Source organism: Gossypium raimondii, chromosome 6 (genome assembly GCF_025698545.1).
Source record: "Gossypium raimondii isolate GPD5lz chromosome 6, ASM2569854v1, whole genome shotgun sequence".
NCBI classification, from domain to species: domain Eukaryota; kingdom Viridiplantae; phylum Streptophyta; class Magnoliopsida; order Malvales; family Malvaceae; genus Gossypium; species Gossypium raimondii.
Genome location: NC_068570.1, coordinates 53,840,806 through 53,855,847, shown reverse-complemented (window position 1 = coordinate 53,855,847; position 15,042 = coordinate 53,840,806). Strand labels below are relative to the sequence as shown.

At 35.6% G+C, this 15,042-nt stretch overlaps 2 protein-coding genes across 2 annotated transcripts; one reads left to right on the top strand and one right to left on the bottom strand.

The window, feature by feature from the left end:
• Nucleotides 1-6,910: 6,910 nt before the first annotated feature.
• Nucleotides 6,911-8,021, bottom strand: LOC105771528 (hypothetical protein). The gene has a single exon (XM_012592978.2). The coding sequence runs from the start codon at nt 7,863-7,865 to the stop codon at nt 7,095-7,097; it is 771 nt and encodes a 256-aa protein (XP_012448432.1). The 5' UTR covers nt 7,866-8,021; the 3' UTR covers nt 6,911-7,094.
• A 3,858-nt stretch (nt 8,022-11,879) lies between these two features.
• LOC105774007 (peptide-N4-(N-acetyl-beta-glucosaminyl)asparagine amidase A) lies at nt 11,880-14,102 on the top strand. Its single transcript, XM_012596285.2, has one exon. It carries the CDS (start codon nt 12,101-12,103, stop codon nt 13,901-13,903), a length of 1,803 nt encoding a protein of 600 aa, XP_012451739.1. The 5' UTR covers nt 11,880-12,100; the 3' UTR covers nt 13,904-14,102.
• The last annotated feature ends 940 nt before the right edge of the window (nt 14,103-15,042 follow it).

The window sequence follows — 15,042 nt, the reverse complement described above, 5'->3', positions numbered from 1 at the left end:
CGCTGAAATCCCAAAGAATTATGAGCCAACTGGCACAATTATTGGCTGATAAAGGAAAGAGCCATGTAATTAATTCGGGAGTTGATCAGGAGGACCCTGTTTATCCTCCAGGTTTTACCCCGACAAGCGCCCAGGTACGACTAGATATGTGCCCCCAAGGAGCACCTGTCACTATTGGACCTCAATATCGGGCTGGCGCCTCGGTACCAATGCACTTTCAAGTAGGCTCAGGTTCTAATCCCGGGGACAACCCTACCAACCCTGTGGTCCCTGATCTCGATGACATAGCAGAGATGGAGAGAGCAAAAACGGACCTGCCAAAACAACTTGAGGACCGGTGTAGATGGCTAGAGGAAAAATTTAGAGCTATGGAGAACACCGACCACCATTATGGAGTCGACGTCAAGGACTTGAGTTCGGTACCTGATCTAGTACTCCCTCCCAAATTCAAAATGCCGGAGTTTGAAAAGTATAACAGGACAAGTTGTCTTGAAACTCATATCACTATGTTCTGCCGAAGGATGACGGGATACATCAACAATGATCAACTGTTGATTCATTGCTTCCAAGACAGTTTGATCGGGTCAGCGGCAAGATGGTACAATCAATTGAGCCGGGCTAATATCTACTCATGGAAGGATTTGGCGTAGGCTTTTATGAAGCAGTACAACCATGTGATGGATATAGCATCTGATCGAATCACATTGCAGAACATGGAGAGAGATCGCGACAAAGGTTCAGCCACTTCTTTTGGAGAAAGAAACCACGATGCTTTTCATCAACACTCTGAAAGCACCGTTCATTAATCACATGTTAGGAAGTGCTACCATGAGCTTCTCAGATGTAGTGATGTCTGGTGAAATGATTGAAAATTCAATAAGAAGTGGGAAGATAGATGCGGGAGAAGGCATCAAGAGATCAGCCCCAAAGCACAAAGATAATGAGGTGAACAACACGAGTACATATAACAAGGGTTATTCAAAACCAATTACAGCGAATCAGCCAAGAAAAATGGTCGCTAACCCACAAGGCTCATTGAGACAAGAACCTGGAGTGAAACCAGGTACTGAGAAACTCCAGTTCACACCAATTCCGATGTCATATAAAGAGCTGTATCAAAATTTATTCGATGTGCATGTTGTTTCCCCTTCCTACTTAAAACCCCCACAACCTCCATATCCAAAGTGGTATGATGCAAACGCACAATGTGACTACCATGCAGGAATTACGGGGCACTCAATAGAGAATTGCATCACCTTCAAGAAGCTAGTTGAAAAACTTATCAACATAGGTATTGTCAAGTTGGGTGACTCATCTACTGCAGAAAATCTGCTACCCAATCATGATTGACAATAAAGTGAATGCGATGTATGAAGAGATGTTGGGAAGTGTTCACATCAATGACATGCATGAAGACATAACTGAAGAAGGGACCTTGTTAGATGTCTGCCCTTATAAATTTGAAAGTGTTCTAAATAAATCAGACTGTAAAAGAAGTCTCTGTAGTATTTAGAGCCTACTTAGAGTAATATTCAGAACAAACTTGTTACTTTTAGCCTGAAGCAATAAGAACTCTTTTGTGAAATAGGCTCATGTCTGAACGTCGTTATTTTAATAAAATGCATCTTTGCGATCATTTTTTAGCCAATATTCTTTCATTCTTTATGAATAATTATTTTTAATCTTTCATTCTTTTTTCCAAATCATTCATTCATTCATAATCATACTGTGCAGATGATTATTCTTAAATTCATACATTCTTTGTATATTCTCTTGTACCTATAATAGGTTCCCAAATATCAATGACATGAGTGACGCTGCTTTGAGCGAGACATGTGTCTAGGGGGATGACATGGATTGTAGCCTATTTTCGAACTTATTGAGGATGGTAGAACAATATGGAAAACAGATCCTACCCTACAAAGAATTAATGAAATCCACGACTTCTCCCTATGTGGGGCATGAAGGTTGTTGGGTCGATCTCGCCAAAAGAGTCTGGCGGTCATCAGAAGCTGCTTCATATGCCAATGTCACAAAGTCGACAGTAAATTTTTGGAAAAATCACGTCAGCATGAAAAGCCGAAAAGGATCATATCTAAAAATGCACTAAATTTGAACAAGAGCACGATATCAGAAGTTTGCAGTCTGTTCAAGATTAACACCATATCGCCAAAAAAGATGATGGCAAAAAAAAAAGAACTCTGCCGGGGCAACGCCCTCTTTTTGGGCTTATCGCGGTTTCACCTATTGAGGTCGAGATTTCCTTCTCTTTGAGTTTTTGGATCCAATCCTAATTAAAGAGGAATGTTCAAAGTATCCATCATGGTCAAATGTACCAAAAGCGAATGATATGAGTTCACCAAAACAAGGTTTGCTCCAGAGAATTCCACGAGGGGGACCTGATATCGAAGAAGATCATTCCCATACAAAGGGGACTTCAGAAGAAAGTGGATGCCAAGCCTGAAGGACCTTATATGGAAGGCCTTATCTGGGAGAGCGTCGGTATTGACCAAGATGGATGGCAAGAACTTGCCTAATCTTGAGAATTTTGATTCAAGGAACAAATACTTCACTTGAAAAAAAAATAAAATTAATGAAAAAAAAAAAGAAAAATGAGTGAAAAAGAAAAAGGAGAGGCCAATGTGAAAACTCGCAAAAGGCGCATTGAGACCAAAGGGGCTTGAGTTGAAAACCTGAAAAGGGCGACTCAAATTTTGGATCAAATTGGGGCATGAGGTGATCAAAGCAGCTCAAATTTTAATTAGATCGGGGCATGTGATGATCTTGCTATACCTGAATCAACAAGAAAGGGTAGGCAACATCTTGGGGCATCGACAAAGTCCTGTAGATCTCCTAAACACATGTCAAACTCAGAAAGCTCTTCAGAAAGTTTGTACAGAGAAGTTCAAGCTGCGATATCTGGGGCACCTAACCTTCATACTATTTGTATTATTTTTTTTTGATTGATTCTTAGAATACTTCATTCTTTTTCAAGATACGTGTTCCCAATTAATTCCCCTTTTATTCTTACTATCCTTGATAATTTATTCATTTCGAGCTATGCTTCCAAATCAATTTTACTTTTATCCGTTGTTATGATCTTTTTGCAAGCATGTTGCATTGGAATAATGATTAATGGACTAATAAAACTTTCACAAGGGAAGTTTTGCATATTACTCTAAAAAGTTTCTAAATAATACAGAAACCTGAAACAGGACTATTGTTTCGAACGCACCAAATTTAAAGGATGGAAAACTGAGAAGGAAGAGTCTAAATTAAGACTTTCTCTTTGGATTTTATTGTCAAAAACATTGATTAAGCAAAATGACAAGATGTCGTATAGGTAATAAGGTTTCAATAAACAAGCAAGCAATAACCACCAGGTAATTGGAAGAGGTTTCGTCGGAGAAGAAATTCCTCATTTTGTGCATGAGCATTTGGTATGACACCCTGAGAATGGTGTAGGAGACCAAAGAGATTCAAATCCTATATCCCCGAATGGCAGTGTGAGAGGATTGAGAAAGAGCCAGATCTTATACTCGGTTGGACGAAGATGGCTCGAATTTTATGTCCCAAAATTACCATGGATTTAACCTTGAAGATTATAATGGATTGAACTTTGAAGATTACAGTAAGGGTAATCCGACTAAGTGATAGATGAGTGTTACTAGCCGACCAAGATGACATTCTGACGTGTTGGTAATAGAGCCTAAATGAACAAAGAGGAATGAGAACCCAAACATTAAAATGGATCATTCTCATGACATTCTGCATTCATACAAATATCATTCCATGTAAATATCATCCATACACATCTAGTTAGGAGCATGTGATTCATTCTAATCATGTTATCCTAAACACTAAGCATAAGTAGGTCCATAAAATAGATTTTACAGGTCATGTTCCCCAAAGAACAGATCAAAGAAACAGATCCTATACCCCTGAAGTTGCAGTGGGATGGATTGAAGTCATTAAAACAGATCTTGCCTTCATGTATTGGCGTGAAATAGATTGAAGATAGCAGGTCATGTCTTCCTATATTGGTAGGAAGTGGATCGAAGATGCAGATCTTGTCTTCCCATACTGGTGGCGAAGTAGATCAAAGAAAACAGATCTTATCTCCCTAAGCAGTAGTGGAGCAGATCGAAGATGGTGGATTTTACTTCCCTAAGATTACGGTGGAGTACATTGAAGCCAGTAGTTCTATCTCCCTGGGCAGCAGAGGAATAATTGAAGATTACAGATCTTATCTCCCTAAGCAGTAGTGGAGCAGATCGAAGATGGCGGATTTTACCTCCCTGAGATTACGGTGGAGTACATTGAAGCCAGTAGTTCTATCTCCCTGAGCAGCAGTGGAATAGATTGAAGATTACAGATATTATCTCCCTAAGCAGTAGTGGAGCAGGTTGAAGATGGCAGATGTTACCTCCCTAAGATTACGGTGGAGTACATTGAAGCCAGTAGTTCTATCTCCCTGGGCAGCAGTGGAATAGATTTAAGATTACAGATCTTATCTCCCTAAGCAGTAGTGGAGCAGGTCGAAGATGGTGGATTTTACCTCCCTGAGATTTCAGTGGAGTACATTGAAGCCAGTAGTTCTATCTCCCTGGGCAGCAGTGGAATAGATTAAAGATTACAGATCTTATCTCCCTAAGCATAGTGGAGCAGATCGCATCAAGTCTATCTCCATGGGCAGCAGTGGAATAGATTGAAGATTAAAGATCTTATCTCCCTAAGCAATAGTGGAGCAGGTCGAAGATGGCGGATTTTACCTCCCTGAGATTATATTGAAGCCGGTAGTTCTATCTCCCTGGGCAGCAGTGGAATAGATTGAAGATTACAGATCTTATCTCCCTAAGCAGTAGTGGAGCAGACAGAAAAAAACCAATCCTATCTCCCTGAAGTTGCAGTGGAGCGAATTAAAACCACAGATCTTATCTCCCTAGGCAGTAGTGGAGCAGATCGCATCAAGTCTTATCTCCCTGAAGTTGCAGTGGAGCAGACTAAAACCACAAATCCCATCCCCATGGATTTGCAACAGAGTAGATTGAAGTCATATCTCTCTAAAGATGCTATAAAATGGATCAAAGCAACAAGACACAGTAGATTGGAATGAAGCTACTTGAAGAGAAGCACCCAAAGAAGTCAAGCCTCAGCAAGACCAGGCAAATTTGGTCCTTCTTAGTCTTTGCTTTGTTCTCGTTACACAAAAACGAGCAAAGTGGGGCAGCTGTAGAAGCCCAAATTTGCTGGCCCAGTAAAAAATAAAAACCTACACCTAAAGCCCAACAAAATTAAAAAATTGCAGCAGGAAACCCTAGCTGTTGTTGCTACTGTCGCACCTAAGTCCACCCTAGCCACCAGCCTCCTCACGCATGCCTCTGCCACCACCATATGCGCCACTCCCGCTCCTCCACGCGTCTGACACCTGCAAGACCAAGGCAGCACGCAACAACAAAGAAAAAACAATGTAAAAAAACAAAACAGAGATTAAAGCGTTTGTAATCGGGTTATAAAAACCCCCAAGCACTGCTCATATTGCTTCTTCTTGGGGGCTTTCGACAAAACATTAATAAAAAAAAACCGAACACCGATTTTCAAAGGTGAAAAAAATAAAATAAAAATTTCAAATAAGGCAATATTTTACATTTTGGAAATTCGAGAAATTGTACCCTAACTTACTGGGTCTCGATTTTCTCGTTAAACCTAAATAGCCAAATATTCTTTTAAATTTCCAAACACATAAAATTTTAAAAATAAAGGCAATATTCCCTATTTAGAAAATTCGAGAAATCGTGCCCTAACTTACTGGGCTTCGAGTTTTTTCGCGTTGATCCTAAATAATCGAATATCCTTTTAAAATTAAAACTAATGAGGTTTAAATAAAAAGTGAAAGGCAAACTTACTCCCAAAATATGAGGTGTCGTGTCCTAACTTACTGGATGTGACATCTTGTTACTTCGAGATAAGGAGGCATTTTTCATTTTGATTTATTCGAGTAATTTTAAAATAACACAATATAAAGATGGATCATATTTTTAAATTCTTTTTGAGTTTTTAATTTTCGACACAAAGACACTAATCAATCAACTAGGTACCAATTTTGGGCGTTACGAGGGTGCTAATCCTTCCTCGTACGTAATCGACTCCCGAACCCATCTTTCTGAATTTCGTAGACCAAAAAGCGTTATTTTAATAAACCAAACCGTTTATTAAAAATAGCCATTTTCTTCGGTGACCCGATCACACCTCATCAAAAAAGGATTGGTGGCGACTCCCATTTTCGTTTTCATTTTTAAAATCCAAGTCGACCCCGTTTCATCCAAAAAAATGGTGTCAACAACGAGGAAAAAGTTAGGCTATACATGGATTGGTTTCATGTACCACCAATGTGAAAGGCGAAATCTTGTAAAGACTTTTGACATTATCATATTGGTTTACCAGAGTTTGTTAGCGGTATAGTTTGATAACAAAGAGGTTAAGAAGTTGTTATCAACGGTTACTCAAGGTGATGTATTTTTGGTAGTTCTTACGTTACTAGAGTAACGCTTATTGTTGTTAATTTGAAACTCTCCTCTACTAACCTATTCATGAAGGACGAAGCATTAGTGCAGTAGTTAATTGCTAGTTGGTTTAAGAGTAGAGGAAGATGTCGTCTTTTCGCTCTTTTAAATTTTAATATCAAATAATAATTGGAACCCGAATTAATTTGAATTGCAATCTTTTTGACAACTCTTTCATTCCCATTTATATTGAAATAAGAATATTAATATGACTGTGTGCAAATCAAATATCATTTGTACAATACGTGATTCCACATTATATCCATTTTCAAAAAAGAGTTTTTCCTCCTAATTTTTAGTATTTTTTAATTTTGTGAGGAGGAAAAACTAAAAATTAAGAGAAAAAATTGATTTGTCATTCTACTATAAGATGACACAATTTCATACCATCCTTCCTCGAACATTTTAATGGAAAACAAAAAAGTAAATAAAATCTCTAATTCAAATAGTAAAAAGAAGCTAGGGAATTCAAGAAAATACAAATGCCTGTTTTCTTTTTACTAATTTGATTTAATATTAATAAAAATTAAGCTAAGAAAAAGAGTAGGAGACTCGACGGTGACCGGGGCTGCAAGACGGGCACCTGACGAGACCGTTAGCATTGCAATCGTTACAACTTCGGAACCCAGATTTTTCAAAATAGATCTTATGGCTACCATTGCATTGTCGACAAACAACGAATCTCATCCCTTGGCATAAATCACAGACACTGGACCCTACAGCAACCGGTGACCCACCAATCAGGTTCTTCAGTTCTCCACACTCATGTAACCGTTTGATTTCCTCCGCCCCACCTACGTACTTCCCGCCGATGAAAACCAAGGGTAGCGTAAAGCTTTTGATTTCATTCTGGCCGCTGATCCCCTGCAACTCCCCTATGAAATCCGAATCCATAGACAAATCTCGTTCGTCGATCGGTACGCCGAATCCACGTAGGATTGACCTGACGGCCTTACAGTCCTCGAAAGTCCTACGGACGACACGGAGGCTGGTGAAGTAAAGTACAACCCGGTGATCAGCGTAAGGGAGAGTAACGGAGGGTTGGGGTGATAAGGGAGCATGGTAGTGGGTTTGAGCCGCTGACGCTGCGGCCGCAGCCCATGCGCGGAGGACGGAGGTTGAGAGTGTTACACGGTGGAAAATGGAGGGTTTTTGGGGGGATTTAGAATAGGACTGGAAGGGTTGGTCTTCTTGGAGGATGGCGTTAATGTCTTTCAAAGAAGAGGAAGAGAAATGGGAGGGTGATTTGGGAGTGGAGGTTGCAGTGTTTGGTGGTGATCTTAGTAGCCAGTGAGGGAACATTGGAGAGGGTTTGAAGGGATTAGGAAGGAGGGATTAACATAGAAATTAAGGATTACGAACCAAATATAAGGTTAAGTGGGATTTGCGCTTATTAAGGCAACCCTGGATAAGGCTTAGATTAAGGGATTCCAGATTCATGCCTACCTTGAGAGGGAGAGTGATACTCTGTATAATCATATTTATTTTTTTAATGAAAATATTTAATTATATTATATACAATTTTTAACATGATTTAAAAAAAAACATAATTATTATTATCTTTTGAAAATTTTATACTTATAAATAAAATAAAAAAGGGTATGGAATTCAACCTAATTATCATGGAATTAAAATGTTTCCATTTTCGTGTATCAAAGATAGGAACTCTTTATTAGTTAGTTAGTCTTAATTAGGATAACTTATTAAAAAAGAAAAGCCCTTCAATTTTATAAAAAAAATTATTTAGTTTTCTGTCTTTTTTAGTTTTAAACTTGTATTGTTTATCAAATCACCCAAAATAAATAGAAAAATTAATATCAATTAATTTTGTTAATGTGAATTACTACGGATCCCACATCACAATTAATTAATTTTAAAAATTATTTAAATTGTTAATATTTTTAAATTAATTAATTGCTAATGTGACATACATGTGAACTGCCACGTGAATGTCACATTAACAAAGTTAGCAAATGTTAAATTTTATCTATTTTGATTGATTTGACAAATAAATTTTTAAATATTAAAATAAACAAAAGACTAAAATAATTTTTTTATGTGAAAAGAAATCAACATATTGGTTCGCTAAAATGTGCCACGTGTTACTGATTTTCTTAAATTTTGTTTATACTTGGATTTGTGGAAAAAGTTCTAACTTATTAGATTATTTAGAGTTAATTACATCAAACATCCAAATTTTAAAATGTTTTAATTGTATTTTAAACTATTATATTATATTGATTAAACCGTTAAACACATATCAAATTTTATGTAGCTGAATTTAAAATGAATATTTAAAAAAAACAGAACGTTGTCACATAATAAAATTAACTAATAAAAGAGTGAAAAATTGAAAAAGAAGAGTAAATGATAATATTTCTATAAAAGTTTGAAAACCTCGAAAGTAAGATTTTTAAAATATCTATTTTACAATATTTATTTTTCTTAAAATTTTCATTTTAAATTAAGTCATATAAAATTTGACTTGTCATTTAACTATTAAATTAACGATTTTAATAACAAAATGATCTAGTAGTTTAAGGATGTAATTAAAATATTTAAAGTTTAAGAATCAAATTAAAATAAAAGTTATAATTTAAAAATATTTGATGCAATTAACTCGAATATTTACTAACTATTTTCAAAAGTTAAAATGATTATTAAAAATTAAGTACATGGCACAATTTGACATTAAATTCTCTATATGCATTTTGTAAGAAAAATATTTTATATTTATATAATTTTGTAAAATATTTTTCCTGATTTAGATTAAGATATTTGACCCAAAAATATAAAAATTTATTCAACAAGTTGATGGTTGATAATTCAACTGTGGTTTATACTTATTTTATGGTTAATCAGTTTCATCCCTTACTTTAGACTAATATATTGGTCAATTCTTGATCGATTGATCAATCGGTCCGATTTAACAATCATGATTTTATGTCAAGATATATTTTAAAATTTATTATGCAATCAGTTGAGATTATAAAGATGAGAATACAACATAAAATCAATATAGTTATATAAATTGATTGAGCCTTGGATCAATCAGCATCGTTATCTATGCAACATATAGGAGGATGTGAATTCGAATACATTTAAGGACATATCATTCTCTTATTTATACACTTTAATTTTTTTTATTACATTCCATCCAATTTTGCCCTTAATTGTTAGTGTGGCTATTAAAGAAAAAGGTAAAATAACATTTACATCCCTTAACATTTATCGTTTTTGTTAATTTAGCTTTTAATCTTTAGAACTAGACCTGTCCATGGGTCAGGCCGGGTTCGGGCCGGGCCCGAAATTTTTTTGGCCCGCCTCCTAGGCCCTGGCCCGGCCCGGCCCAAAATATGGTCTTGAAATTTTGACCAGGCCAGGCCTGGGAAAAAATATCATAAGCCCGAGCCCGGCCCGGCCCGGCCCATTTTTTAATAAACATTAAAAAATTATTTTAAAAATAAAAAAATTTTTAAAATTAAAAAATAAAAATAAAAATATATATTTATTATATTCGGGCCGGGCCGGGCCGGGCAAAAAAAGTGGTGCCCGAGGCCCGGCCAATTTTTTAAGCGGGCCTCGTTTTTTGCCCAATCCCATATTTCGAGCCTATATTTTTACCCGAACCCTCCCATATTTTAGGCGGGCCGTCGGGCCGGACCGGGCCGCCCGGCCCATGGACAGGTCTATTTAGAACCCATAAAAATTCTTAATTTCTTCTCATATTTAAAAATAAAAATTATGAAATTTAGAAATAAAAAAAAAGTGTTTTAAATAAATTTAAAAAAGAAAAGCCTTCCATGCTACTTGCTAATTGCTATCGTTTACGCATGACAGGATCATGGACTTCGCCCTCTTATTGCTTAGTTTGAAGGACGTAAAGGGTTTGTTCTTACCTTTTTGTAATATTTTTATGGTCCCTGTTCTTTTGCCATAATATCAACTACACATTTTGTCTTTTTTTGTTTCACTAAATTTAAATTACAATAATTCATAAAATTTTAATTTGCTGACTCAAATTAGTCCCTACCAATTTATTCAGCATCCTATAATTTTGCGATGAGTGGGAAGGGGAATTATTTAGGGTTAAAGTACTTGAGAAGTCCCTATATTACAGGGGTTCGATCGAATTAGTCATTTTAGTATTAAATGAATCAATTCAGTCCCTACACTATTAAAAAGAATTAAATAAGTCCAAATTGTTAAAAATTAAGATTTATGTATAAAAATATATTGAAAATTATCATTATTTATTTGTAGTTATATTCCAAATAAAATATTTTATTTATAGAACCATAAAAACTTTAAAATTTTAACTTTATTAAATTATAAATGATAACTCTATTCCAATTTAACTTTATTTGATTCCGTTTAATAGTACGGGATTAAATTAATATATTTAATAATAAAATAATAATTTAATCATACCTCTTAAGTAGATTCACCATTTCATAGTCTATAACCATAGGTGTCTTAGGTCTTATTTTTCTGTATTAATGCAATCATACATTTCACTGATCAAATGGGTGAAAAGGTCTTATCGCTTTTAGAAAAGAAGCCCTTTTGGGCAAAATTTAAAGAAATTGAGTCTCGAAATTAGTATATTGTGTATACATTGTATTTAAATTTAATTTGAAAGATTGAAATTCCATATCATTATTAAAAAAATTCAAATTAATATTTAAATAAAAAATTATATATAATTTATTTGAATTAAATTAAAAAATATTTGTTTGAATTTTATTTAATACGACCGATTGAATAGCTTAAACTTTGAATAAACTTTATTACAAAGAGTAAATAATAATTTTTTTTGAATTTTGTAACTTTTATAATTTTTGAAATTTAAAATTTTTTAATTTTAAAGAGTTTTATTTTTTCATATTTTTTATTTTTAAAACATTAGAATTTTATATATTTTAAGATTTCCATAAAAAATCTTTTTACTTTTTAGAATTTTTATGTATTTTTAAAAATAAAACCAACTTGAAAAGAAATGCAAAATTTAAGGGTTATAAAAGTTATTTCACCTTTTTCTATAATTATCACATCAACAACTAACAACAAATTTGAATGGATGTTTGTGAAAAATGGAGATATTTAAATTTAAATAAAATAGTATAGAAATTTATATTTTGGAAGAATATAAAGACCCTTAACCTATTTAAACCCTTTTGGATTAACTCCTAAGTGATGGTCAAAATTAAATTTATGATTTTAAATATATTATATTTTTGAGAAATAAAGATATTAAATTCACAAATGATCAAATTTCTATAATTGAAGGACTATTTATGTAATTTAGTCTGATAAAAATCTCTCTCTTCCCTTCCCTAAAGCAAGAGTAGATCCTCCCAGTGACTGAAATATCTATTTTGTTGTTCATATTCATAAAGAAGCTACACAACTGTGTACAACTATGTATTTTTCCCCTTGATGATGGTTATATGTTATATAATTTGACACCTAGAGAAAAAATTGAATACCCAAAGTATTAAAAACATGCAAATTAACTAACATTTTCAAGAACAAAAATGAGCTGCTGTTACTTTGCTGTCACTGGCTTATTGCTCTTCCTCACCGGAACACTACCCTCCGCCGCCGCCGCACCTGATCGCTTCCATAAACCCTTTCGGCTGAAATCTTCGGACCCAAAACCCCAATCTCAAGAATTCTTCGAGTTGACCAATCCTCTACCGTCCGATCGTCTGACTCCGTCATGTTCCCTCACCGTCATCAATCATTCATTCGCCAACACAATCGACTCCCCTCCTTTCTCCGCCCCTTACTCTCCACCTTCCGATTGTTCTCCGCCCTGGCCGCGCGTCGTCCTCGATTTCCGCGCTGACTCCTCCGGCGATCAGTACGATCGTATCGCCGCCATCTGGCTCGACGGCGCCGAGATTTTCCGGACCAGCACGGCGGAGCCGACGGATACGGGGATCTTCTGGAGAGTCAGGAAGGATATCACTAGGTATTCTTCGATTCTTTATAAACCCCAACTTAACGTCACCATGATGCTCGAGAACGTCGTTAACGACATTTACACTGGCGTTTACGACATTCATGTTTCCTTCCTGTTTTACAAAGAAAACATCGTGCCTAACGACGTTAGGTTTCCGTCAATTATTTCCCCAAGTCAAAAGCATTACGACAATTTGGGAACCGCCGAATTGGGATTGTTCAAAACCCCGCCAGATTTGATAATCCCGATCTCCAGCGACGGCGAAAGAGGGCATTGGTTCAGAGTGGAAAGCGAATCGGACGTTCACGTCAAAAAAGTCCGATTCCCGGACAACACTATTCAAGTCGTTTTGGAATTATACGCGTCGTTTCATGGCAATGACGAGTTTTGGTATTCGAATCCGCCTTATTCCTACATCCGAATGAACAATCTGACGACGGCGCGTGGGAACGGCGCATACAGGGAAGTTTTCGTGACGATCGACGGGAAATTCGTGGGATCGGAGGTGGTTTTTCCGGTTGTTTTCACCGGCGGGATTAACCCATTATTCTGGGAACCGATCGTGGCGATCGGGGATTTCAATTTACCAAGCTACGATCTAGATTTAACCCCGTTTTTGGGATGGTTATTGGACGGGAAATATCACGATATTGCAATCTGTGTCGATGATGCGATATCGTTTTGGCTGGTGAATGCGAATTTACACTTTTGGTTAGATCATGGAACTCCCAAAGTTGAAGCTCAATCGGTGGTTTACAACAGTCCGGCGCTGGCCATTCAAAGACGAGAAGCTTTCACAATGCTTGATGGGAGTTTTAGGATTAAAGCCAATAGGAAAAGTGAGTTTGCAGGTTGGGTTAAATCCACAGCTGGTAATTTCACCACCATTGTTTCACAGCAATTTAAGCTTACAAATGTAGTCAGGTTTTACTTCAATGGGACTTACAAGATTGTTCAACAAAGAGTTAAGGCGAAGAGGGATTCGAGGATTCGAGCGGATTCGGGTAATTTGGTAGGTCGTACGGTTGTTCAGAGGCAGTATCCATTAAAGGTGATCACGTCTACTGTTCCATTGCCTCTGATAGGTTCCTTGGGGTCCAAGGAAGAGGAAATGTATATGATGATCACCAACGTTTCTCATGCCTTGAGAGAACGGCGGATCAATGGGTTGTCTTCGAGTACTCTAAACAACCGGCAGGAATCGGAGGGATGGATGAAGGTGAAGGGTCATTCAGTTATCTCCGGCAGTGGGAGTACATGGCAGAAATACAATTACAGGGACGAGTTCGGTTGCTATTCTCGGACCGTATTGGCATTGGAGGGCAAGCTTGCAATTGACAATACGACGTTTTCTTGTGCATCTTCCGCGTAGTTTCAGTTGTTTGCCATCACCAATTTGTATGGAACACTCCAAATAATACTTTGGTATGTCGTCTATACAGTATGTAGTGTACGAGTTTGTGTGTCTACTTTAGCTTCTACCTTACTCTAATGTATATGGTTTCTATTTAATACCTTCTTTGTATTCATCGCTATTCGCTAGTTATGTTTTGCACATTTCTTTTTTCTAACGAGAGATAGTAATTCCATTCATTAAAAAAATACATCAATTGAAATGACAACAATAGCCTTTTATAAATTCTAATGAATCAAATAAAACCAAAACGGAAATAGCATTTGGAGCTATTTATTTTCATTGTTCTAATAATTGCATGTCATGACCGTTATCAAAGTCTCATGAAAGAGAAATATATACAATAAACACCGCTAAACTAGCAATATCAGAAAAACTACCAATGATGCCATAATCAGACTATGCTAATAACGAGCTCTAGTTAACGACAATGTCAGAGATCCCAAAACACTCAACATTGGTGATGCACAAAATCAATCACCCAAATGGCCCAACCTTATTCAAAACTTCTCGAAAACAAAACTAAAAAATACTAAAATTATAATTATTAACACCGCCACAACTTTCAAAGAAAATAGAGTAAATTATCGTTACCATTACAACTTTTGAAGAAAGTAAAATAAACTTTATTTGTACATTGAAATGAAACTCATCGACTAGAAAAATATCTCTAAAACTGTTAAAAATCAAGAAAAAAAGGAGAGAACTAAAAGAAACCTCGAGAGGAGAGTAGAGAGCAGAAAATTTTCATTTTAAGCACAAATAGAATTTCGACATACCATATTGATTAATACAACTAACTTCTAAGTGATTGGTGTAAACAAAAAAAAAACATATTTACAAGCTAATTCGATTTTATTCGAAGAAAATTATTTAATTATTATAATATTGAGCTTAAATCAATAAGTGAATAAAATTTAAATATTTTAATATATATTTTAAAAAATTTCTTATATTTTTGAAAATCTCAATATAAACTCTAACATAATTAATCAAGATTGGATTGAATTCAAGATTTATTTATTTATTTTCATAAAAAACAAAAAGTATTCAAAAATGGAATCAGACTATTAATATCATTACACCATGAGTCCTTG

Coding starts and splice junctions, on each gene's coding strand:
- LOC105771528 (XM_012592978.2), bottom strand. CDS start 7,865: ATGTTCCCTCACTGGCTACTAAGATCACCACCAAACACTGCAACCTCC.
- LOC105774007 (XM_012596285.2), top strand. CDS start 12,101: ATGAGCTGCTGTTACTTTGCTGTCACTGGCTTATTGCTCTTCCTCACC.